Source organism: Sarcophilus harrisii, chromosome 4 (genome assembly GCF_902635505.1).
Source record: "Sarcophilus harrisii chromosome 4, mSarHar1.11, whole genome shotgun sequence".
NCBI lineage: Eukaryota > Metazoa > Chordata > Mammalia > Dasyuromorphia > Dasyuridae > Sarcophilus > Sarcophilus harrisii.
The window spans coordinates 255,973,920-255,992,583 of NC_045429.1; the positions used below are offsets into that span (position 1 = coordinate 255,973,920).

Consider the following 18,664-nt stretch of genomic DNA (forward strand, 5'->3'; position numbering starts at 1 on the left):
AGCTTTTGATAAAATACAACACCTATTCCTATTAAAAACACTAGAGAGTATAGGGATAAAGGGAGCTTTTCTTAAAATAATAAGTAGTAAAAACCTACAGCAAGCATTATTTGTAATGGAGAGAAGCTAATTCCCAATAAGATCAGGGATGAAACAAGGATGTCCATTACCACCACTATTATTCAACATTGTACTAGAAATTTTGGCTTTAGCAATAAGATAAGAAAAAAGAAATTAAAGGAATTAGAATAGGCAGTAAGGAAAAAAAACTATCTCGCTTTGTTGATGATATGATGATATGCTTAAAGAAACCTAGAAAATCATCCAAAAATCTACTGGAAACAATACACAGATTTAGCAAAGTTGGAGGACATAAAATAAACCCACACAAATCATCAGCATTTCTATATATTACTGACAAAGCATATCATCAAGAGATAGAAATTACATTTAAAATTACTGTAGACACAATAAAATACTTGGGGGCCTACTTGCCAAGACAAATCCAAGAACTATATGAATACAATTACAAAACATTTCTCACACAAATAAAATCAGATATAAACAATTAGAAAATATCAATTGTTCATGGAATGGCCAAGCTAATACAATAAAAATGATAATTCTGCCAAAATTGGTCTACTTGGTCAGTGTTATACCAATCAAACTGCCAAAACATTATTTTGTAGAACTAGAAAAAATAATAACAAAATTCATCTGGAAGAAGAAAAGGTCAAGATATCAAGGGAATTAATGAAAAAAAATACAAATAATTGTAGCTTATCAGTACCAACTTAAAATTATGTTATAAAACAGCAGTAATCAAAACCATTTGGTATTGACTAAGAAATGGAGTGATGGATCAATGGAATAGTTTAGATACACACAAGACAATAATCAAAGCCTATAGCAATCTAGTACTTGATAAACTTCCAAACTTCTACTTCTGGAATAAGAAATCACTGTTTGACAAAAATTGGGAAAACTAGAAAATAATATGTCAGAAACTCAGCATTGACCTACATCTCACACCACATACCAAAATAACATCAAAATGGATACATGATTTGGGCAAAAAGGATGATACCATAAACAAATTAGGAAAACAAGAGATAATTTCCCTATTAGATTTTTGAGAAAGGGAGGAATTTATGACCAAAGAAGAACTAGAGAACATTATGAAAAGCACAATTGACAACTCTGATTACATTAAATTAAAAAGGTTTTGTACAAACAAAACCAACAGAAACAAGATTAAAAGGGAAGTGTAATGCTGGGAAAAAATCTTTACAGCCAGTGTTTTTGATAAATATTTCATTTCTAAAATATATAAAGAACTGTGTCACATTTATAAGAATACAAGTCAATCCCCAATTTTAAAATGATCAAAGGATATGAACAGATAATTTTCAGATGATGAAATTAAAGCCATTTATAGTTATATGAAAAAATGCTCTAAATCACTATTGATTAGAGAAATGCAAATTAAAACAACTCTGAGATAGCACCCCATACCTCTCAGATTAGGTAAGATGATAAAAGATAATGATAAATGTTGGAGGGGATGTGGGAAAATCAGGACAATTAATATTTTTAAATTAGTAAAGATCATCATCAGGTCTCATTATTAGGAACTTATCATTGATATGAAGGCTGATTCCTTCTTGTAAATTCCACCAAATGCTACTTCAACCCTCTGGGACCAAAGACAAAACATCCTTCCTCTACTTGACCATCTTTCAAATACTTAAACACAATTATCAAATCACCCTAAGCCTTCTCTTCTCCATGCTAAATACCTCCAGTTACTTTAGTTGATCATTATTTGGCATGGACTCAGAGACTTTCATATCCAAATTACACTTATCTGGAGTCTCCCTCACTTATCAATATTTTCTCTAAAACAACAACACTATTTTCTCCTTTTTACTGGATGGTGTGTTACTCTAAACAAAACTCAAAATGACATTAGTTCTCTTGTCTATGATAATTTATTTTGAGTTTGAAGTCCACTAAACTCCCCTGATCTTTTTCTGACAAACTATAATCTCAACATATGTCCCTAATGGCCTTCTTGCACAAGTGACTAATAAGATGGAATGGGTGGACATTATATCAGAGGGGAGAAGCAGAGCAGTTATGACTATGTTCATAAGTCAAGAAATCAAAAAGTCTAACAAAAATAACAGCATAATTAGCTTTAGTGAAGAATGCTATTCTTAACATGCTCACTCAGCACTACTCCCTCACCAGCCTCCACACTTCAGTGGAAACACATACTGATCCAGTCTTGCTTTTGCTTTGGCAGCCACTCAAGGATTCCCCTCCTGTTAATAAGTGTCTGTTGGTACACACCTACCCCTGCCCTTCTCCAAGTAGTTAGACCATTGCAACAAACTAGTGTCTATCCAGACACTAGTGGAGGAAAGGAAGGCAAAAAAGAAGGTCATCATACTTCTTTTCCATCCAAGATCACTCATGGCTTAAGGGGATCCCAATGCAGCAGAAACTCTATCCAGAACACCCAATTCAGCCTCCTTCAAGCCTATCCAATTCAATAGACACCACTTCAGGCCAGTCAGAAAAGAAAAGAATTGAAATAAGTGGAATATATGAAATAAGTCCAATATATGAGTCTGCACCAGGCCTAAAGGAAAGAGGTCTAGAATATATCTGCGCCAGTCCTGTTCCCCAAGAAACTACTATGGTCAAACCTGAGGCTGGTAAAAAAAAAAAAAAATGAATTCCTGAGTATGGAAAGAGTCTAAAATAGCTTTGAGTGCTAGTTCTGGAAGTAAACCATATTCCAAGGGGAATATGTCAGAAAATGAGCAACAGAAAGATATAAAGTAAAAAGATGATGCAGAGCAAAGAAATATAACTAAACTGGCCACAACTCCTCTAAACATATCTATAAAATACACCAGACTCTACAAAATACATCAAACAAAAATCTTATGGAGAAATCTAGAAAAAAGTCACAATTAGTCCTTTTTCCAGCCCAAATCTGTCTAGGGAAACAGAGAATTAATTCTGCAGACACCAGGGACAGGGTCAGACACTGGGAATAATTAGAGCAGGAACATTTGGAGCACTGAGTTCTCCAGTGCTTAGGGAAAGACTGAGCACCAACAAAAAGGGGGTCCCAGACCCATGCTGGGGAACCCCTACTCTCATAGTGGGCCACAACAACAAAGACAGGTGCTTATTGGCAACTTTGTAACCCACGACTCAATACTGGGTGTCAAATACAGAGGGGAATAAGAAGGAAAACTGTGCACAGTTCCTAAGGTAGGGTTATCTTTACAAGCAGGAGAGTTCTGAGCAGTAAGTATATGGAAAAAGGAGATTAAGAAAATAGTAGTAGCAATGGTTTGGCTCAACCCCCAAGCTCGGAAGTTATGGCCAAGAGTAACTTACCTAGCAAGAGTATAATGCTATAAAAGGATGAGGGCTGGAGATAGATCTTTAATGAAATAAGAACAAAAAAAGGATAAACTGCTTACATTCAAATGAGGGGAGGTGATACATTTGTCCTCTCTGATTTCTCTCATCATCAAGTTCCATAGAGGGAGTACAATTACACAAGGCCTAAGAATGATTTTCTTAGGTCTTGATGACATTTAAGAAAAAGATTGGAAAGATTGGAGATGAGGAGGGGAGGAAAGGAAAGTTAGGGGGAATGATCTCATATAATAAGGGTACATAAGTAGAAATCTATTTAATGAGGAAGGGGTGCTAGGAGTGTAAAAAACCTCACTCTTACCTGATCAAAAGAAGAAAGAAGGGGGTGAAGAAAGAGTGAGAGAGAGGAAAAAGGAGAGAGGGAGACAGAGAGAGAGAAATCTGATACATAAATACATTTTATAATAAACAAAATAGGAGGGAAAGTAGAATAGTGGAAGGGGGAATTATAGGGAGTACAGATTAAGGAAGATATTAGTCCTAAACAAAATAAACTGTTAGAATATATAAAGATATTTATAGTTCTTTCTGAGGCAGCTAAGGATGGGAATCTGAGAGGATGCCTATAAGCTGTTATGATATATAAATAAGTTATAGTATATAAATACTACAGAATACTATTGTCCTGAATTCTTATCAGCACAATAGCCAACTATGATTCCAGAGAACAAATGATGAAACTATCCACCTCCAGAAAGAGAGGCAAAGCACTCAGAATGAAGAATGAGACAAATTCTTTTTGCTCATGACCAATGTTAAAATTGGTTTTAACTATACCTTTTTAATAGGTTTTGGGGATTTTTGAGTTCTTATTTCAAAGTTATTCCTATTTTTATGTTTTACATATGTATTTGTTTCAATCAGCCAATATCTTCCAACCTTTCCCTCACTTGTATTTATATCCCAAAGAAATCTTAAAGGAAGGAAAGGAACCCACCCATGCAAAAATGTTTGTGGCAGTCCTTTTTGTAGTGGCAAGAAACTGGAAACTGAATGGATGCCCATCAATTGAAAAATGGCTGAATAAGTTATGGTATATGAATGTTATGGAATATTAGTGTTCTATAAGAAACAACCAGCAGGATGATTTCAGAGAGGTCTGGAGAGATTTACATGAACTGATGCTAAGTGAAATGAGCAGAATCAGGAGATCATTGTACATGGCAACATCAATATTATAGGATGATCAATTCTGATGAACGTGACTCCAACAATGAGATGATTGATGCCAGCTCCAATGATCTTGTGACAAAGAGAGTCATCTACACCCAGAGAGAGGACTGTGGGAACTGAATGAGGATTCCAACATAACATTCTCACTCTTTTTGTTGTTGTTTGCTTGCATTTTGTTTTCTTACTCATTTACTTTTCTTTTTGATCTTATTTTTCTTGTGCAGCAAGAGAATTGTATAAATATGTTAACATTTGTTGGATTTAACATATATTTTAATATGTATAACATATATTGGATTGCTTGCCATCTAGGAGAGGAGAGAAGAAAGGGAAAATCTGAAACACAAGGCTATGCAAGGATCAATATTGAAAAATTATCTATACATATGTTTTGAAAATAAAAAGCTTTACAAAATAAAAATATATATTTTTTAAATCCATTACTTATTTTGCTGAACACCTCCTTCCAAGCTGGCATTGAACCATTAATGATTCATGACCGTTTGTTTCTGATTATTCAACCAGTTCTGAATTCATCTTAATATACTGGCAAAATGGATAGAGTGCTAAGTCTGACATCAGAAAAACCTGGATTAAAATCCAGCCTCAGATACTTACTAATTGTGTGACTGTTATGGGAACAACCTGCTAATGGCTGCTGGGGATCTAATTCTGTCCAGCAGAATAGATTCCTTCATATGAGAGTATGATAATACAAGGAAACTGATAGGCAGTTGCATTCTCTGACTTCTCTCTTCTTCCCTCTTGCCTCCAATTTATTTCATTCCCAATTCATAACCAAAATCTGCTTCAATAAAAGCTGATTTGCAATTCCTTCAAATATGTGATGATTCACAGTTGTGGGGCCTTTCAGAGAATCGGCCTGCCCCTTCACACTTAGGCATGGTCCTTAATATATGACCCTAGGAAAATGATTTAACTTATGAAGGCTTCAGTTTCCTCAACTGTAAAATAGAGGACATAATATCTCCCTAATTTATTGTGAGGATCAAATTAGATATTTGTAAAAGCATTTAGAATTGTTGTTTACTCATTTTTCAGCCATATCTGATTCTTCGTGACCCCATTTGGGGTTTTCTTGGCAAAGATACTGGAGTAATTTGCCATTTTCTTCTTGATCCTATTTTACAGATGAGAAAACTGAGGCAAACAGGGTTTAGTGACTTGTCTGGGCTCACACAGTAAGCTAGTAAGTGTCTTGAAACTAGATTTGAACACAGTGTTCTATCCACTGCATCATCTAGTTGCTCCTAGTACATAATAGGTGCTTAATAAATATTTTCCCTTCCCCCACATTTGTCCATCTATTCCACATTAATAGCATGAGATACTTTACTAAAATCTAAGTCCCTTCTATACATATATATAAGATATATTGATATATCCTCTATATCTCTATATATTTATAATCTAAGTCCTATATATATATAGATGCTATAGATGCAAATCTAAGTCTACATAAAGTCTACATAAGTCTTTATCATTTCCCTGGTCTACCAGTTTAGCCATTCTGTCAAAAAGAGAAGGCTAGGATAGCATAAGTCATTTTTGATAGATATACCAATTCTTTGTGATCAGTCTTTTATTTTCTATATCAGGGGTAGGGAACGTTTTTTGTTGTTGTTGTTCTTGTTGTTGTTGTTTTTGCTGAGGGCCATTTGGATATTTATAATGTCATTTATAACTTTAAGAATCCAAGCAGTGGAAGGTTGTTGTTGCCTACAGTTGCCTTGGTAGGACCAGATAAAATGATTTTCAGACCTCATATGACCCATGGGCTGGACATTTCCCACTTGTGTTCTAGGTATCAGCTAATACTCTCTTTGACAATATATTCTAAAATGTTATATGCATCCAGAGAGAGAATTATAGAAACTAAATATGGATTAAAGCAAAATGTTTTTTTTAATTATAGGTTTTTATTTACAAGACATATACATGGAAAATTTTTCAGCATTGACCCTTGCAAAATCTTTTGTTCCAACTTTTCCCCTCCTTCCCCCTTCCCCTTCCCCTAGAAGGCAGGTAGACCAATACATGTTAAATATGTTAAAGTATATGTTAAATGCAATATATGTATACATATTTATATAGTTATCTTGCTGCACATGAAAAATCAGATTTAGAAATAAGGTAAAAATAACCTGAGAAGGAAAACAAAAATGCAAGAGGACAATAACAGAAGGAGTCTAAATGCTATGTTGTGATCCACACTCATTTCCCAGAGTTCTTTCACTGGGCATAGCTGGTTCTCTTCATTACTGAACAATTGGAACTGATTTGGTTCATCTCATTCTGGAAAAGAGTCACGTTCATCAAAATTGATCATCATATAGTATTGTTGTTGAAGTGTATAATGATCTCCTGGTTCTGCTCATTTCACTCAGCATCATTTCATGTAAGTCTCTCCAGGCCTTTCTGAAATCATCCTGCTGATCGTTTCTTACAGAACAATAATATTCCATAACATTCATATACCACAATTTATTCAGCCATTCTCCCATTGATGGGCATCCATTCAATTTCCAGTTTCTTGCCACTACAAAAAGAGCTGCCACAAACATTTTTGCACATACAGGTCTCTTTCCCTTCTTTAAAATCTCCTTGGGATATGAGGTCAGTAGTAACAGTGCTGGATCAAAGGGTATGCACAGTTTTTAACTTTTTGAGCATAGTTGCAAATTGTAAAGCAAAGTGTTTTGTTTGTTTAATTACTTTTTATTTTTCATGATCCCTCCCACTTTTTGGTCTGAATTGTGGAAATATGGCAATATATTCAAATTTTTCTGCAGGAATCAAAATCAAATTTACTAGCCTATAATTTACTAAATCCATTCTTTAACCCATTTTTAAAATTTGTGAAATTCCTTTCAGTCTATTTTGTGCCTTTCTATCAAACCAAAATAAAATCAATCTAAAAATCTTTTTAATAGGAATGTTTGTTGGATTTTATCAAATGATTTTTCTGCATCTATTAAGATAATCATATGGTTTTTGTTAGTTTGGTAATTGATATAGTCAACTATGCTAATAGTTTTCCTAATATTGAACCAGCCCTGCATTCCTGGTATAAATTCTACTTGATCATGGTGTCTTATCCTGGGGATGATTTTCCGTAATCTGTTTGCTAATATTTTATTTAAGATTTTTGCATCAATATTCATTAGGGAAATTGGTCTATAATTTTCTTTCTCTATTTTTATTCTACCTGGTTTAGGTATTAGTACCATGTGTGTGTGTCATAAAAGTAGTTTTGTAGGAGTCTTTCTTTCCCTATTTTTTCAAGTAGTTTATATAATATTGGGATTAATTGTTCTTTAAATGTTTGGTAGAATCACACATAAATCCATCTGGCCATGTAGAATTTTTCTTAGGGAGTTGATTAATAGCTTGTTCTATTTCTTTTTCTAAAATATTTAAATAACTTATTTCCTCTTCTGTTAATCTGGGCAATCTATATTTTTGTATATATTCCTCCATTTCATTTAGATTATCAAATTTATTGGCATAAAGTTGGGCAAAATAACTCCTAATTATTGCTCTAATTTCTTCTTCATTGGTAGAAAGTTCTCCCTTTTCATTTTTGAGACTAACAATTTGATTTTCCTCTTTCCTTTTTCTAGTCAGATTAACTAAAGTTTATCTATTTTGTTGATTTTTTCATAAAACCAACTCTTAGTTTCATTTATTAATTCAATACTTTTTTACTTTCAATTTTTTTACTCTCATTTTATTTTTATAATTTCAAGTGTGATATTTGATTGGGGCTTTTTAATTTGTTCTTTTTCTAGCTTTTTTAGTTGCAAGCCCAATTCATTGATCTTCTCTTTCTCTATTTTATGCAAGTAACTATCTAGAGATAGAAAATTTTTCCTTATTACCTCTTTGACTGCATTCCACAAGTTTTGGTATGTTGTCTCATTATTGTCATTCTCTTGGATGAAATGATTTGATGAAATGTCTATGATTTGCTGTTTCATCCATTCATTTTTTAGGATGAGATTATTTAGTTTCCAATTACTTTTTGGTCTATTTTCCCCTGGCCTTATAAAGAATTGGCTCAAATTTATATAAGAATTCAAGTCATTCTCCAAATGATAAATGGTCAAAGGATATGCACAGACAATTTTCAGATGAAGAAATTGAAACTATTTGTAGTCACATGAAAAGGTACTCTAAATCACTATTGCTCAGAGAAATGCAAATTAAGATAACTCTGAGATACTACTACACACTTCTCAGATTGGCTAAGATGACAGGAAAAGATAATGACAAATACTGGAGGGGAAGTGGGAAAACTGGGACACTAATACATTGTTGGTGGGAACTGTGAACGGATCCAACCATTCTGGAAAGCAATTTGGAACTATGCTCAAAAAGTTATCAAACTGTGCATACCCTTTGATCCAGCACTATTTCTTACTGGGTTTATATACCAAAGAGATCTTAAAGGAGGGACAGGGACCCACATGTATAAAAATGTTGGTGGCAGCCCTTTTTGTAGTGACTAGAAACTGGAAACTGAATGGATGCCCATCAACTGGAGAATGGATGAATAAATTATGGTATATTAATGTTATGGAATATTATTGTTCTGAAAGAAACTATCAACAGGATGATTTCAAAGAGTCCTGGAGAGACTTACATGAACTGATGCTAAGTGAAATGAGCAGAACCAGGAGATCGTTATACACAGCAACAACAAAATTATACGATGATCAATTCTGATGCACATGGCTCTTTTCAACAATGAGATGATTCAAACTAGTTCCAATTGTTCAGTGATGAAAAGAGCCATCTAAACCCAGAGAGAGGACAGTGGGAACTGAGTGTGTTGGCCACAACACAGCATTTTCATTCTTTCTGTTGTTTGCTTGCACTTTATTTTGCTTCTCTTTTTTTTTTCTTTTGTGACACAATAATTGTATAAATATGTATGCATATATTGGATTTAACATATATTTCTACCATGTTTAACATATATTGGACTACTACATCTAGGGAGAGTGTGGGGGAAAGGAGGGAAATTGAAACACAGGGTTTTGCAAGGGCTAATGTTGAAGAATTGTCCATGCGTATATTTTGAAAAATAAAAAGCTTGAATAAAAAATAATCTTCTTTTTAAAAGTCTCCAAAGAAAGAAAATCTAATATAGCTTGTCAATGACCTTTTCCAGTGTTTGTGGCCTTGATCATTAAGAAGTTCATTTCCATTCTGGACCCCAAACTTTCTGCAGGCTCTGTTTTTTAATCCAAAGAATTAAAAGATTCCTATTCCTGGCCAAGAATTCTTTCTACATCATATGTAATGAGTGAGCATTCAGTTTTTGAAAACTTCAAGTAAGGGACAACTCATTATCTCCATTGTATTTTTAGATAGTACTAATTTTTCATGCACCAAAGGCAGGTAGGTGGCACAGTAAATAGAGCTCTGGGCTTGGAATCAGGAAGGTTCATCTTCATGATTTCAGATCTGGTTTCACACATTTACTAGCTGTGTGACCCTGAGAAATCATTTAACTTTGTTTGCCTCAATTTCTCAGTTTTAAAATGAGCTGGAGAAAAAAAAAATGACAAACCATTTCATTATCCATGCCAAGAAAACCCCAAATGGGATCACAAAGAGTCAAACATGACTGAAAAATGACAACAAAAAATGTTTCATGCTAGATAAAGATAGCATACTATTGTGCCAGGTTAGTATAATCCAAAATCATTCAGAGCAAAGGACCATTTTATACTTCCCATGGATATGAAAAATCTTTTACAATTCTCACAGGGAACAAGGAAAGAAAGAGAAGGAAGTAGACATTTATGTCACACCTTCTATGTGTCAGCTATGTACTAAGCATTTTTTTTTAACAAATAATATCTCATCTGACTTCTCAGTTGTTGCTGTTCTAGTGGCACTTTTCTTTCTGACTCATAACCCCAAGTTGTTCTACTTTTCAAAAGTACTTAAATCTAGTACATTGAATTTTCCATCTCATCCTATACCTTTCCTTTAGAGCAACCACACATAATAATATTAGTTCCAAAAAATGAATACCCTAAGGCACACAAAAAAGTAAGTGGAATTTCTCAGTTAATGTTTCCATTCTGTTCACATCTCATTCCCAGGAGAATGGGAATGGAAATGGAGTAGGACCTATACACCCGAGACTCAACCACCATCCCAATTGGTATATTTCCAAATCTCCTTGTCTAAGTTAAAACTGTAAATTGCTTGAGGACTGACAGTATTTTCCTCCTTGGTTTAAACAATCTTAAATACACACTTAGTTTTGAATCAGTGAATTAGCTAGTATTTATGTTGTGCAAGATGCTTTTAGTTCTGCAATGACATTCCACTAATATCTGATTATTTTTAGTTCTGAATTATGTCATTTCAGGTTGTCCATATTCAATAATGATGGGTTAACAATAATAGCTAACTATTAAATTATCCTGTCTGGTTTACAAAGCAAGAGATCATATGTGAGGCAGTATCATATAGTAGAAAAAATTCTGGACTTGGAGCCTAGACTACCTGGTTTCAAAATCTACCTCTGACATTTAATAACTTAATGAACCTGGAGGAATCATGTAACTTGTGTGGGTCTTCACTTTTTATTTATAAAATTGAGATAGTCATAGAACCTGGAGTACCTACCTCACAGAGTTATGAGGCTCAATGAGGTAATATTCTAGGTGAAAATGTTTTATAAACTTTAAACTTCAAAAATGTATTATTTAGAATGGGAGGGGATCTTGGATCATCTAGTCTAAAACTTTCATGTTATTGATAAGAAAATGGAAGTCTAGAAAGGTTTAGTAGATTAGCCCAAAGATATACAACTAGTAGGTAATAGAGCATAACTTAGAAAGGCTCTAACAATGCCCTTGTCCTATGGCTCTACCGATCATCCTTGTCCCCAGCCAAAATTTCCTGTCTTGACCACACAATTCTATGAGTTCCCTCCTTTGTTAAAATATAAGCTCCTTGAGAGCAGGGGCAGTCTCAATCTGGATCACTCATTTCTACCACCACATCTTTAGGGATAAAAATAGAGACTAGACCTGTGAACTTTTTGGTGGAGGGAGCTCCCTAAGAAGAACTTCTCCTACTGTACTAGTGAAAAGCAACATTTTTTCTGTAAACTATAGTCTAGAATACAGGTTTTTAGACTAAATTTTCATGAACTTCTTAGGTAATCTGGAGAAGCCTGGATATCATTTCTTAGGATAATATTCTTAAACAAAATTAAAGTACTGAATTTTAAAAAGGGAAACCAAAAACTAATGAAAAAAAAATAATTTATTTATTTTTCTGTCCAAATTCACGAACCTCTAAGAATGTTGGTCTAGAATAGGTCTAAATTACTTAGAAGTTAAATGACTTTTGCAGGGTCACACAGTCAGTATGTGTCAGAAGTAGATTTGAACCTGTCTTCCTATATATATGACATTTTAGGTGCCTAAAACCTGCTTTTTTCCTTCCTTCATTAAATCAAACTCTTTCCACTATAACACTCTTTCAAATATTATCATATAATCCTTTGTACTCTCATTTCTGAGATGAGAGGCTGCAGAAAAATATCTTACCAAAAAAAAAAAACAACAACAACAAAAAAAAAAAAAAAAACATGCTTTACTTTTCTAATTTACCATGAGAGGGGGAGAGAACACATTGAGGTCATCACTCTAAACAAGCATACAAGCATACAATTAGAAGATGGGAGTTAGACATTTTTTTCTGATCAGGACCTTTACCTTCAATGGTTGCTGTGTCAGCTCTTTAGTTCCTGGAATGTGGTGTTGAGTTTCTTCAGAGAACTTATTGTTCCTGATATAAAAATGGTCAGTTGAAGGGATGAGAGAAATCTGTCCCTTTTCTTTAACCTCAGCAGGCAGCCCTCTGGTTACTGCTGTTTTGTGCCTTTCATGAAAACCTATCAAGGTGGTTCTCAGATCCCTGTTGATCTCTCCTGAATCAAAGAGATTGCCAGAAATCTTGGATGCAGCTTCCTATTTGGTTTATATAAACAAAGAGGAAAAAAATCACTTTAAGACAGCACTTCTCAATACAGGATTCATGGTTTTTAAATATATTTATAATATATAAATGTACATACATTTTATATATATTTCAATAACTATATTTTGATATAATTGGAATGCTTTGTAATACTTTCATCAAATCTGCTGTGGTTGGAACTATATCCTTTGCATCTCTGCCCTTGCTACTTGTATTATGCCTTGGAGGATACTGCCATGTCTGGGTTTTATATTTACAACTTCACTTATTTCTATAGGTTCTCCACAAAATAATCCAAACATATAAAAAATATAAATATTTTATGAAGATGCCCAGAGAGAATGTAGTAAGACTTGTAAAGAAATTGACAATGAACCGAATAGCCAAGCCTGATCAACCCAACCATATTTTTAAATCAAAGACCACTAGCATACAATTCCAATGAGGAGACTGCCTCAGTGCTTAGAGAAGAAGGAGATTCATAGCCACACGAAATCATAATACCAAAAACAAAAAAAAAACTAAGCAATATTTTTGAAAAGTCACCTTTCATTTGCTAAAATCCTGGAGTTCTTTGGAAAGGACTTTCTTTTGGAGAAGCTGAACCAAATAGACCAGTTAAGTCACAATTAATACCCAGTCAATTGCTTAAATCCCACCAGTGGGAGGGGAAAGTTCTGACTAAATTCTCTGAGGCAAATACTAATATTAGACAAGAGCAGGGAGACCACAAATGGAACATTCAAAACAAATTATAAGAGGACCAACTGAACAGAAAATATCATGACATGCGAATTCCATTTCTCATCTCTATGTCTTTATCCATTCCAATAAGGCACAATCTCTTCATTTCTGCCCCTGGAAAACCAAATCTTCCTCCTTAGTCTTAAAGAATAGTTAGTATTTAGATATCAACTTAAGATTTGCAAAAAAAAAAAAGTTATTAGAATGTATATCCTTTTTTATCTTTGAAGAGATGGAGGACAAAGAGTATGGCAATATCTGATTGTGTTGATGTGATGATTATTTTTTATTAATCTCTTTTTTCAATCTTTGTTATAAGCATTCACTAAATCATACATAAGCATCCCTGATGCTGCATATTGAATTAGAAAATCATATATTATATATTATCTGTATTCTGTTATATTTTTATTTATTTTATTAAATATTTTCCAATTATATTTTAATCTAATTGGGGGCATTTGAGAATGTTACATGTTTTACAACTCTAATTATAAGGGATGTCTCTCTGAGAGGAACAGGGAGATGTGTTAGGAACTCAAAATGTAAAAAACAAAAAATATAAATAAAATTTTAAAATAAATTAAAAGAATTGATTTTCCAATTTTGATTTTGATGTTTATTTTATTTTGCTTTGAGATTAGATTTCCCTGTATCATCCAGGCTGAATATGTCATGGCCATTGACTGGCCCAATTGCATTACTGATCATCAAGGAAGATTTGACCTGCTCCATTTTTTTTCCTCAAAAGTATTTTATTTTTCCAATCACATGTAAAGATAATTTTCAGCATTCATTTTTGTAAGATTTTGAGTTCCAAATTGTTCTCTCTCCCTTTCTTATCCTCCCATCTCCAAAACAACAAGCAATCTGATATAGCTTGTACATGTACAATCATTTCAAATATATTTCCATATTTGTCAAGTTGCAAAAGAAAAATCAGAACAAAAGAGAAAAAAACACAAGAAAGAAAAAGCAAACCAAAAAAAGTGAGAATAGGATGCTTTGCTCCACATTCAGTCTCCATATTTCTCCTGAATTTCAGGGCATTTTCCATCCCAAGGCTTTTATTTCTTAAAAAGACTGGTCCTCCCTCTTTAGACAAGATAGTGGCTCCCACTCTTTGGATCTAACCATATAAGTGCCAGACTTATTTTGGATATCTAATTGGTTTCTGAGAGCTACTTACTTCAAGAGATCCACCAGCCTCAGCCTCTCCCAGTAGCAGGTAAGTAACAGTACATCTAGCAAGAATTGATAGGTAAAAATGAAAATAAAATAAAACCCTAGCTTCCCCCAAGACAAGTGCCACCTCATACACAAAGCCTTTCTATGTTATGCTTTTTCCTTCTTGAAATTACTTGTATTTACTTCTCTGTGTAGAACAGAAACTCCTTGAAAGCGAGGACTTTTTCATTTTTTTTTTTCATTCTATTGCCAAGATCCAGCACACAGTAGTACTTAATCAAAACTTGTTGAATTCAAGAACATGTATTTCTAATCCTCAATTTTAGTTCTTTTCATTGATCTTTGTATAAAAATTATTTTTTCTCTCTGTCCTGATAGAGCTATTTTTTTTCTCTCCAAATATGGAACAGCCCCAACAAGTCCTATTAGAGAAAGCAATATCTTAAAAATTCTGTGGAGACTCACTCATTTAAGCACTTTCTATTAGGCACTAGATGTTAAGATATTTTCATATATACATAAACATAAATATGCACATACTACACACACACACACATACACAGACACACACACACACACACACACACACATTTCTATGTAGCCTCAAAGGACTTATATTCTATTGGGAGAGCAGAGAGGACAACAGAAAATAAAATATAAAATATATGCAAAGTGAATATAAGTAAAGTTTGGTGGGCAACTATCAACTCCAAAAGGAGGGCAATGTCAAAGTTGGCAGTAGACAATTATAAATCTCAGAGGCCATATGGTCCAATCTTCTTGTTTTATAGAGGAGGATGGGAAATTTTAGTCATTTGTTCCAGGGAACACAGCATAAATAACAAAAATGAGATTTGAATGCAGATTCTTAAACTCCAGAGACCTTGGTGACACCTTATTTCTCAGATATTTGCTAAAGTCTCTTCCAGATGTAAATTCTATGATTATAGGTATTAGTATATTGTTAATAAACTAACTTGTTCATTTCAGACAGAATGGGTGTAGTTTTTTTTTTTTGAGGGAGGAATGGGAAGGGGTATTTTTCACACTTACAATCAAATGAAATAATATTCATAAAGCACTTTGTAAATTTTAAAATATTATATAATATAAATAATGGTTATTATTATTTTGGCATTATTATGATTTTCTGATTATGATGATTTTAGGAGCTAAAGATGACAAATTTAGAATGGAATGAAACTTTAAGTACACATGGGCAAACCTCATTTTACAAGGAAAGAAAATGAGAGGTGGAATGATGTGTTCCAGATCACACAGGTAACAAACAAGTCTTCTTACATCTTCATATAAATCCTGTAACTCTTCTGCTTCTTGCTCTGGACTGACTCTTCCTTCCTTCCAGTTTTCTTTGGCTGGTTTGAGTTTGTACAGAAAATATTGGTGAATATTTCCTTTCTTCTTTAATGAGCTCCAGTGGGAATCCTGCAAGTTCCAGTTAGGCTTAGCACAGCACCTGGGAGATTCAGGAAGCCACTTAAGTGTGTCCTGTGAGGAAAGAGAAGACAAAATGATAGACACTATTTTCACATGGATCTAAATGAAAACACAACTACTTTAGTAAACTGTTCTAGGTCTGTTTATGAAGAAGTAACTTCATTAAAATAAAGGCAGGTTCACCAACTTAGAATATAAGGCCCTAGGAAATAGGGAAACCTTTAGTATTATCCAAATAATTGTATCTGGCATTCAAGGCTCTCCATTAATTGACCCCAGCCTACCTTTATGGCTTGATCTCATCCCAAATGAACTTTCTTAGTCTATACCTAAGGGAAATATCTTGAAGATTTTAGCAAACATATGAAAAGATGCTCCAAGTCATTTTTAATCAGAGAAATGCAAATTAAAACAACTCTGAGATACCACTATACACCTCCCCGATTGGCTAGGATGACAGGAAAAGATAATGGTGAATGTTGGAGGAGATGTGGGAAAACTGGGACACTGATACATTGTTGGTGGAACTGTGAATATATCCAGCGATTCTGGAGAGCAATTTGGAACTATGCTTAAAAAGTTATTAAAATGTGCATACCCTTTGATCCAGCAGTGTTACTATTGGGCTTATATCCCAAAAAGATCTTAAAGAAGGGAAAGGGACCTGTATGTGCAAAAATGTTTGTGGCAGCCCTTTTTGTAGTGGCTAGAAACTGGAAATTGAATGGATGTCCATCAATTGGAGAATGGCTGAATAAATTGTGGTATATGAATGTTATGGAATATTATTGTTCTGTAAGAAATGACCAGCAGGATGATTTCAGAAAGATCTGGAGAGACTTACATGAATTGATACTGAGTGAAATGAGCAGGACCAGGAGATCATTATATACTTCAACAACAATACTAAATGATGATCAATTTTGATGGACGTGGCTCTCTTCAACAATGAGATGAACCAAATCAGTTCCATTTATTCAATAATGAAGAGAACCAGTTACACCCAGCGAAAGAACTCTGGGAAATGAGTGTGAACCACAACATAGCATTTCTGATCCTTCTATTTTTGTCCACTTGCATTTTTGATTTCCTTCTCAGGTTAATTTTATTTTATTTCTAAGTCCAATTTTTCTTGTGCAGCAAAATAACTTTATGGATATGTATACATATATTATATTTAACATATACTTTAACATATTTAACATGTATTGGTCTACCTGCCATCTGGGGGAGGGAGTGGGAGGAAGGAGGGGAAAAGTTGGAACAAAAGGTTTTGCAAGGTTCAATGCTGAAAAATTACCCATGCATATATTTTGTAAATAAAAAGCTATAATAATAAATAAATAAATTTTAAAAAAAGATTTTAGCAAAGGGGCATTTTAGGGGTCTCAAGTTATTTAATTGTTGCATACTCTCATAGTAAATAAGTGAACTCACTTACTCCTAGTCTTGGTATATACTTATGAGAGGTTATGTCACATGTGTTACATGAGTATATCATTTGAGCTTTCTCTTTTCTTCCTCCATGTATGACTAATTATGCTCATCCTCCTTCCAGGAAGGAAAAATATGAATGTTAAAAGAGAATGCCAGAATCAATGAAAGGACACAGAAATTGTTTTACTCCCAACTTCCCAAAGGCCAAACAGATAGCATGTTAATTCAGATCACTGCCATTGATCAAAGTCATCCTGAGAATAAATGGGAGAAGCATGATTTCTTTAATGCTCATATCCAATACAATTTTTTTCTATTTCCCTTAAAGAATCTGCTCCTTATAGTTTCATAGATTGGGGGAGCAATGTGTTTATTGAAGATCAAAAAAGAATATCAAAAATTTTTGGACTGGGTTTTTGAAGTGTAAGCAATTCTCAAAATGACAGTGCTTTGCCTCATTTTATTCAGCAGCATCACTCTCTGTCCTCATGACCTTTAGATAACTTAAGTGTCCCAAGCAATATTGATGTGGAAGAAATCAGAAAAGCAATTTAGGACTATTTTTTTTGCCGACTTCCAAGTGGAGTAAGGACTTGAGATGGATGCATCCCCTAGGAAAGAGGTGAAGAAATAAATAAAAAACATTGAAATAGAAGTGACAACGAATATAATATACTCTTAAAATTTTGGAAACAAATATAGATTCAGTATCAAAATGAGGGAGCTATTCCCATCCCCCTGGCAAACAAAATTCCTATCTATCTTATTCTCAAAATAAGAAAACTTCTCTTCATTCTTGTGAGATAATAAGAGCTGATGGAAAGAAATTTAAAGATAATCTCACCAAATCACTTTCATTTAACAAATAAGGAAAATAAACATTGAATAGATGTTCTTAATATTTTTTAATGTCATAGATCCCTTTGGCAATCTGGGGAAGTTTTTGGAGCTCTTTGAAGAATAACTTTTAATGCATAAAATGAAAGAGTTACAAAGGAAATTAATTATATTGACATACAATTATCAAAAAACAAACAAGAACTTGGATCCGAGGTTAAGGATCTCATCCATAGAGAGTTGTACCCAGTTCTATACTGCCACAGCTTAAGGTCAAGTCCAATCTCTTCATTTTACAGATAATTTAACTTAGGTCAGATATGTT

General features: G+C 33.8%; 1 protein-coding gene across 1 annotated transcript in view; it reads right to left on the minus strand.

The window, feature by feature from the left end:
* Positions 1 to 18,664, minus strand: part of LOC111720634 — a 72,913-nt gene that overhangs the window by 44,866 nt on the left and 9,383 nt on the right. The window contains exons 2-3 of the mRNA XM_023503039.1: positions 15,910 to 16,116; positions 12,411 to 12,665 (exon numbers count right to left, since the gene is read on the minus strand). Of these exons, the coding sequence (XP_023358807.1) occupies positions 12,411 to 12,665; positions 15,910 to 16,116 (462 nt within the window). The remainder of the gene's footprint in view (positions 1 to 12,410; positions 12,666 to 15,909; positions 16,117 to 18,664) is intronic.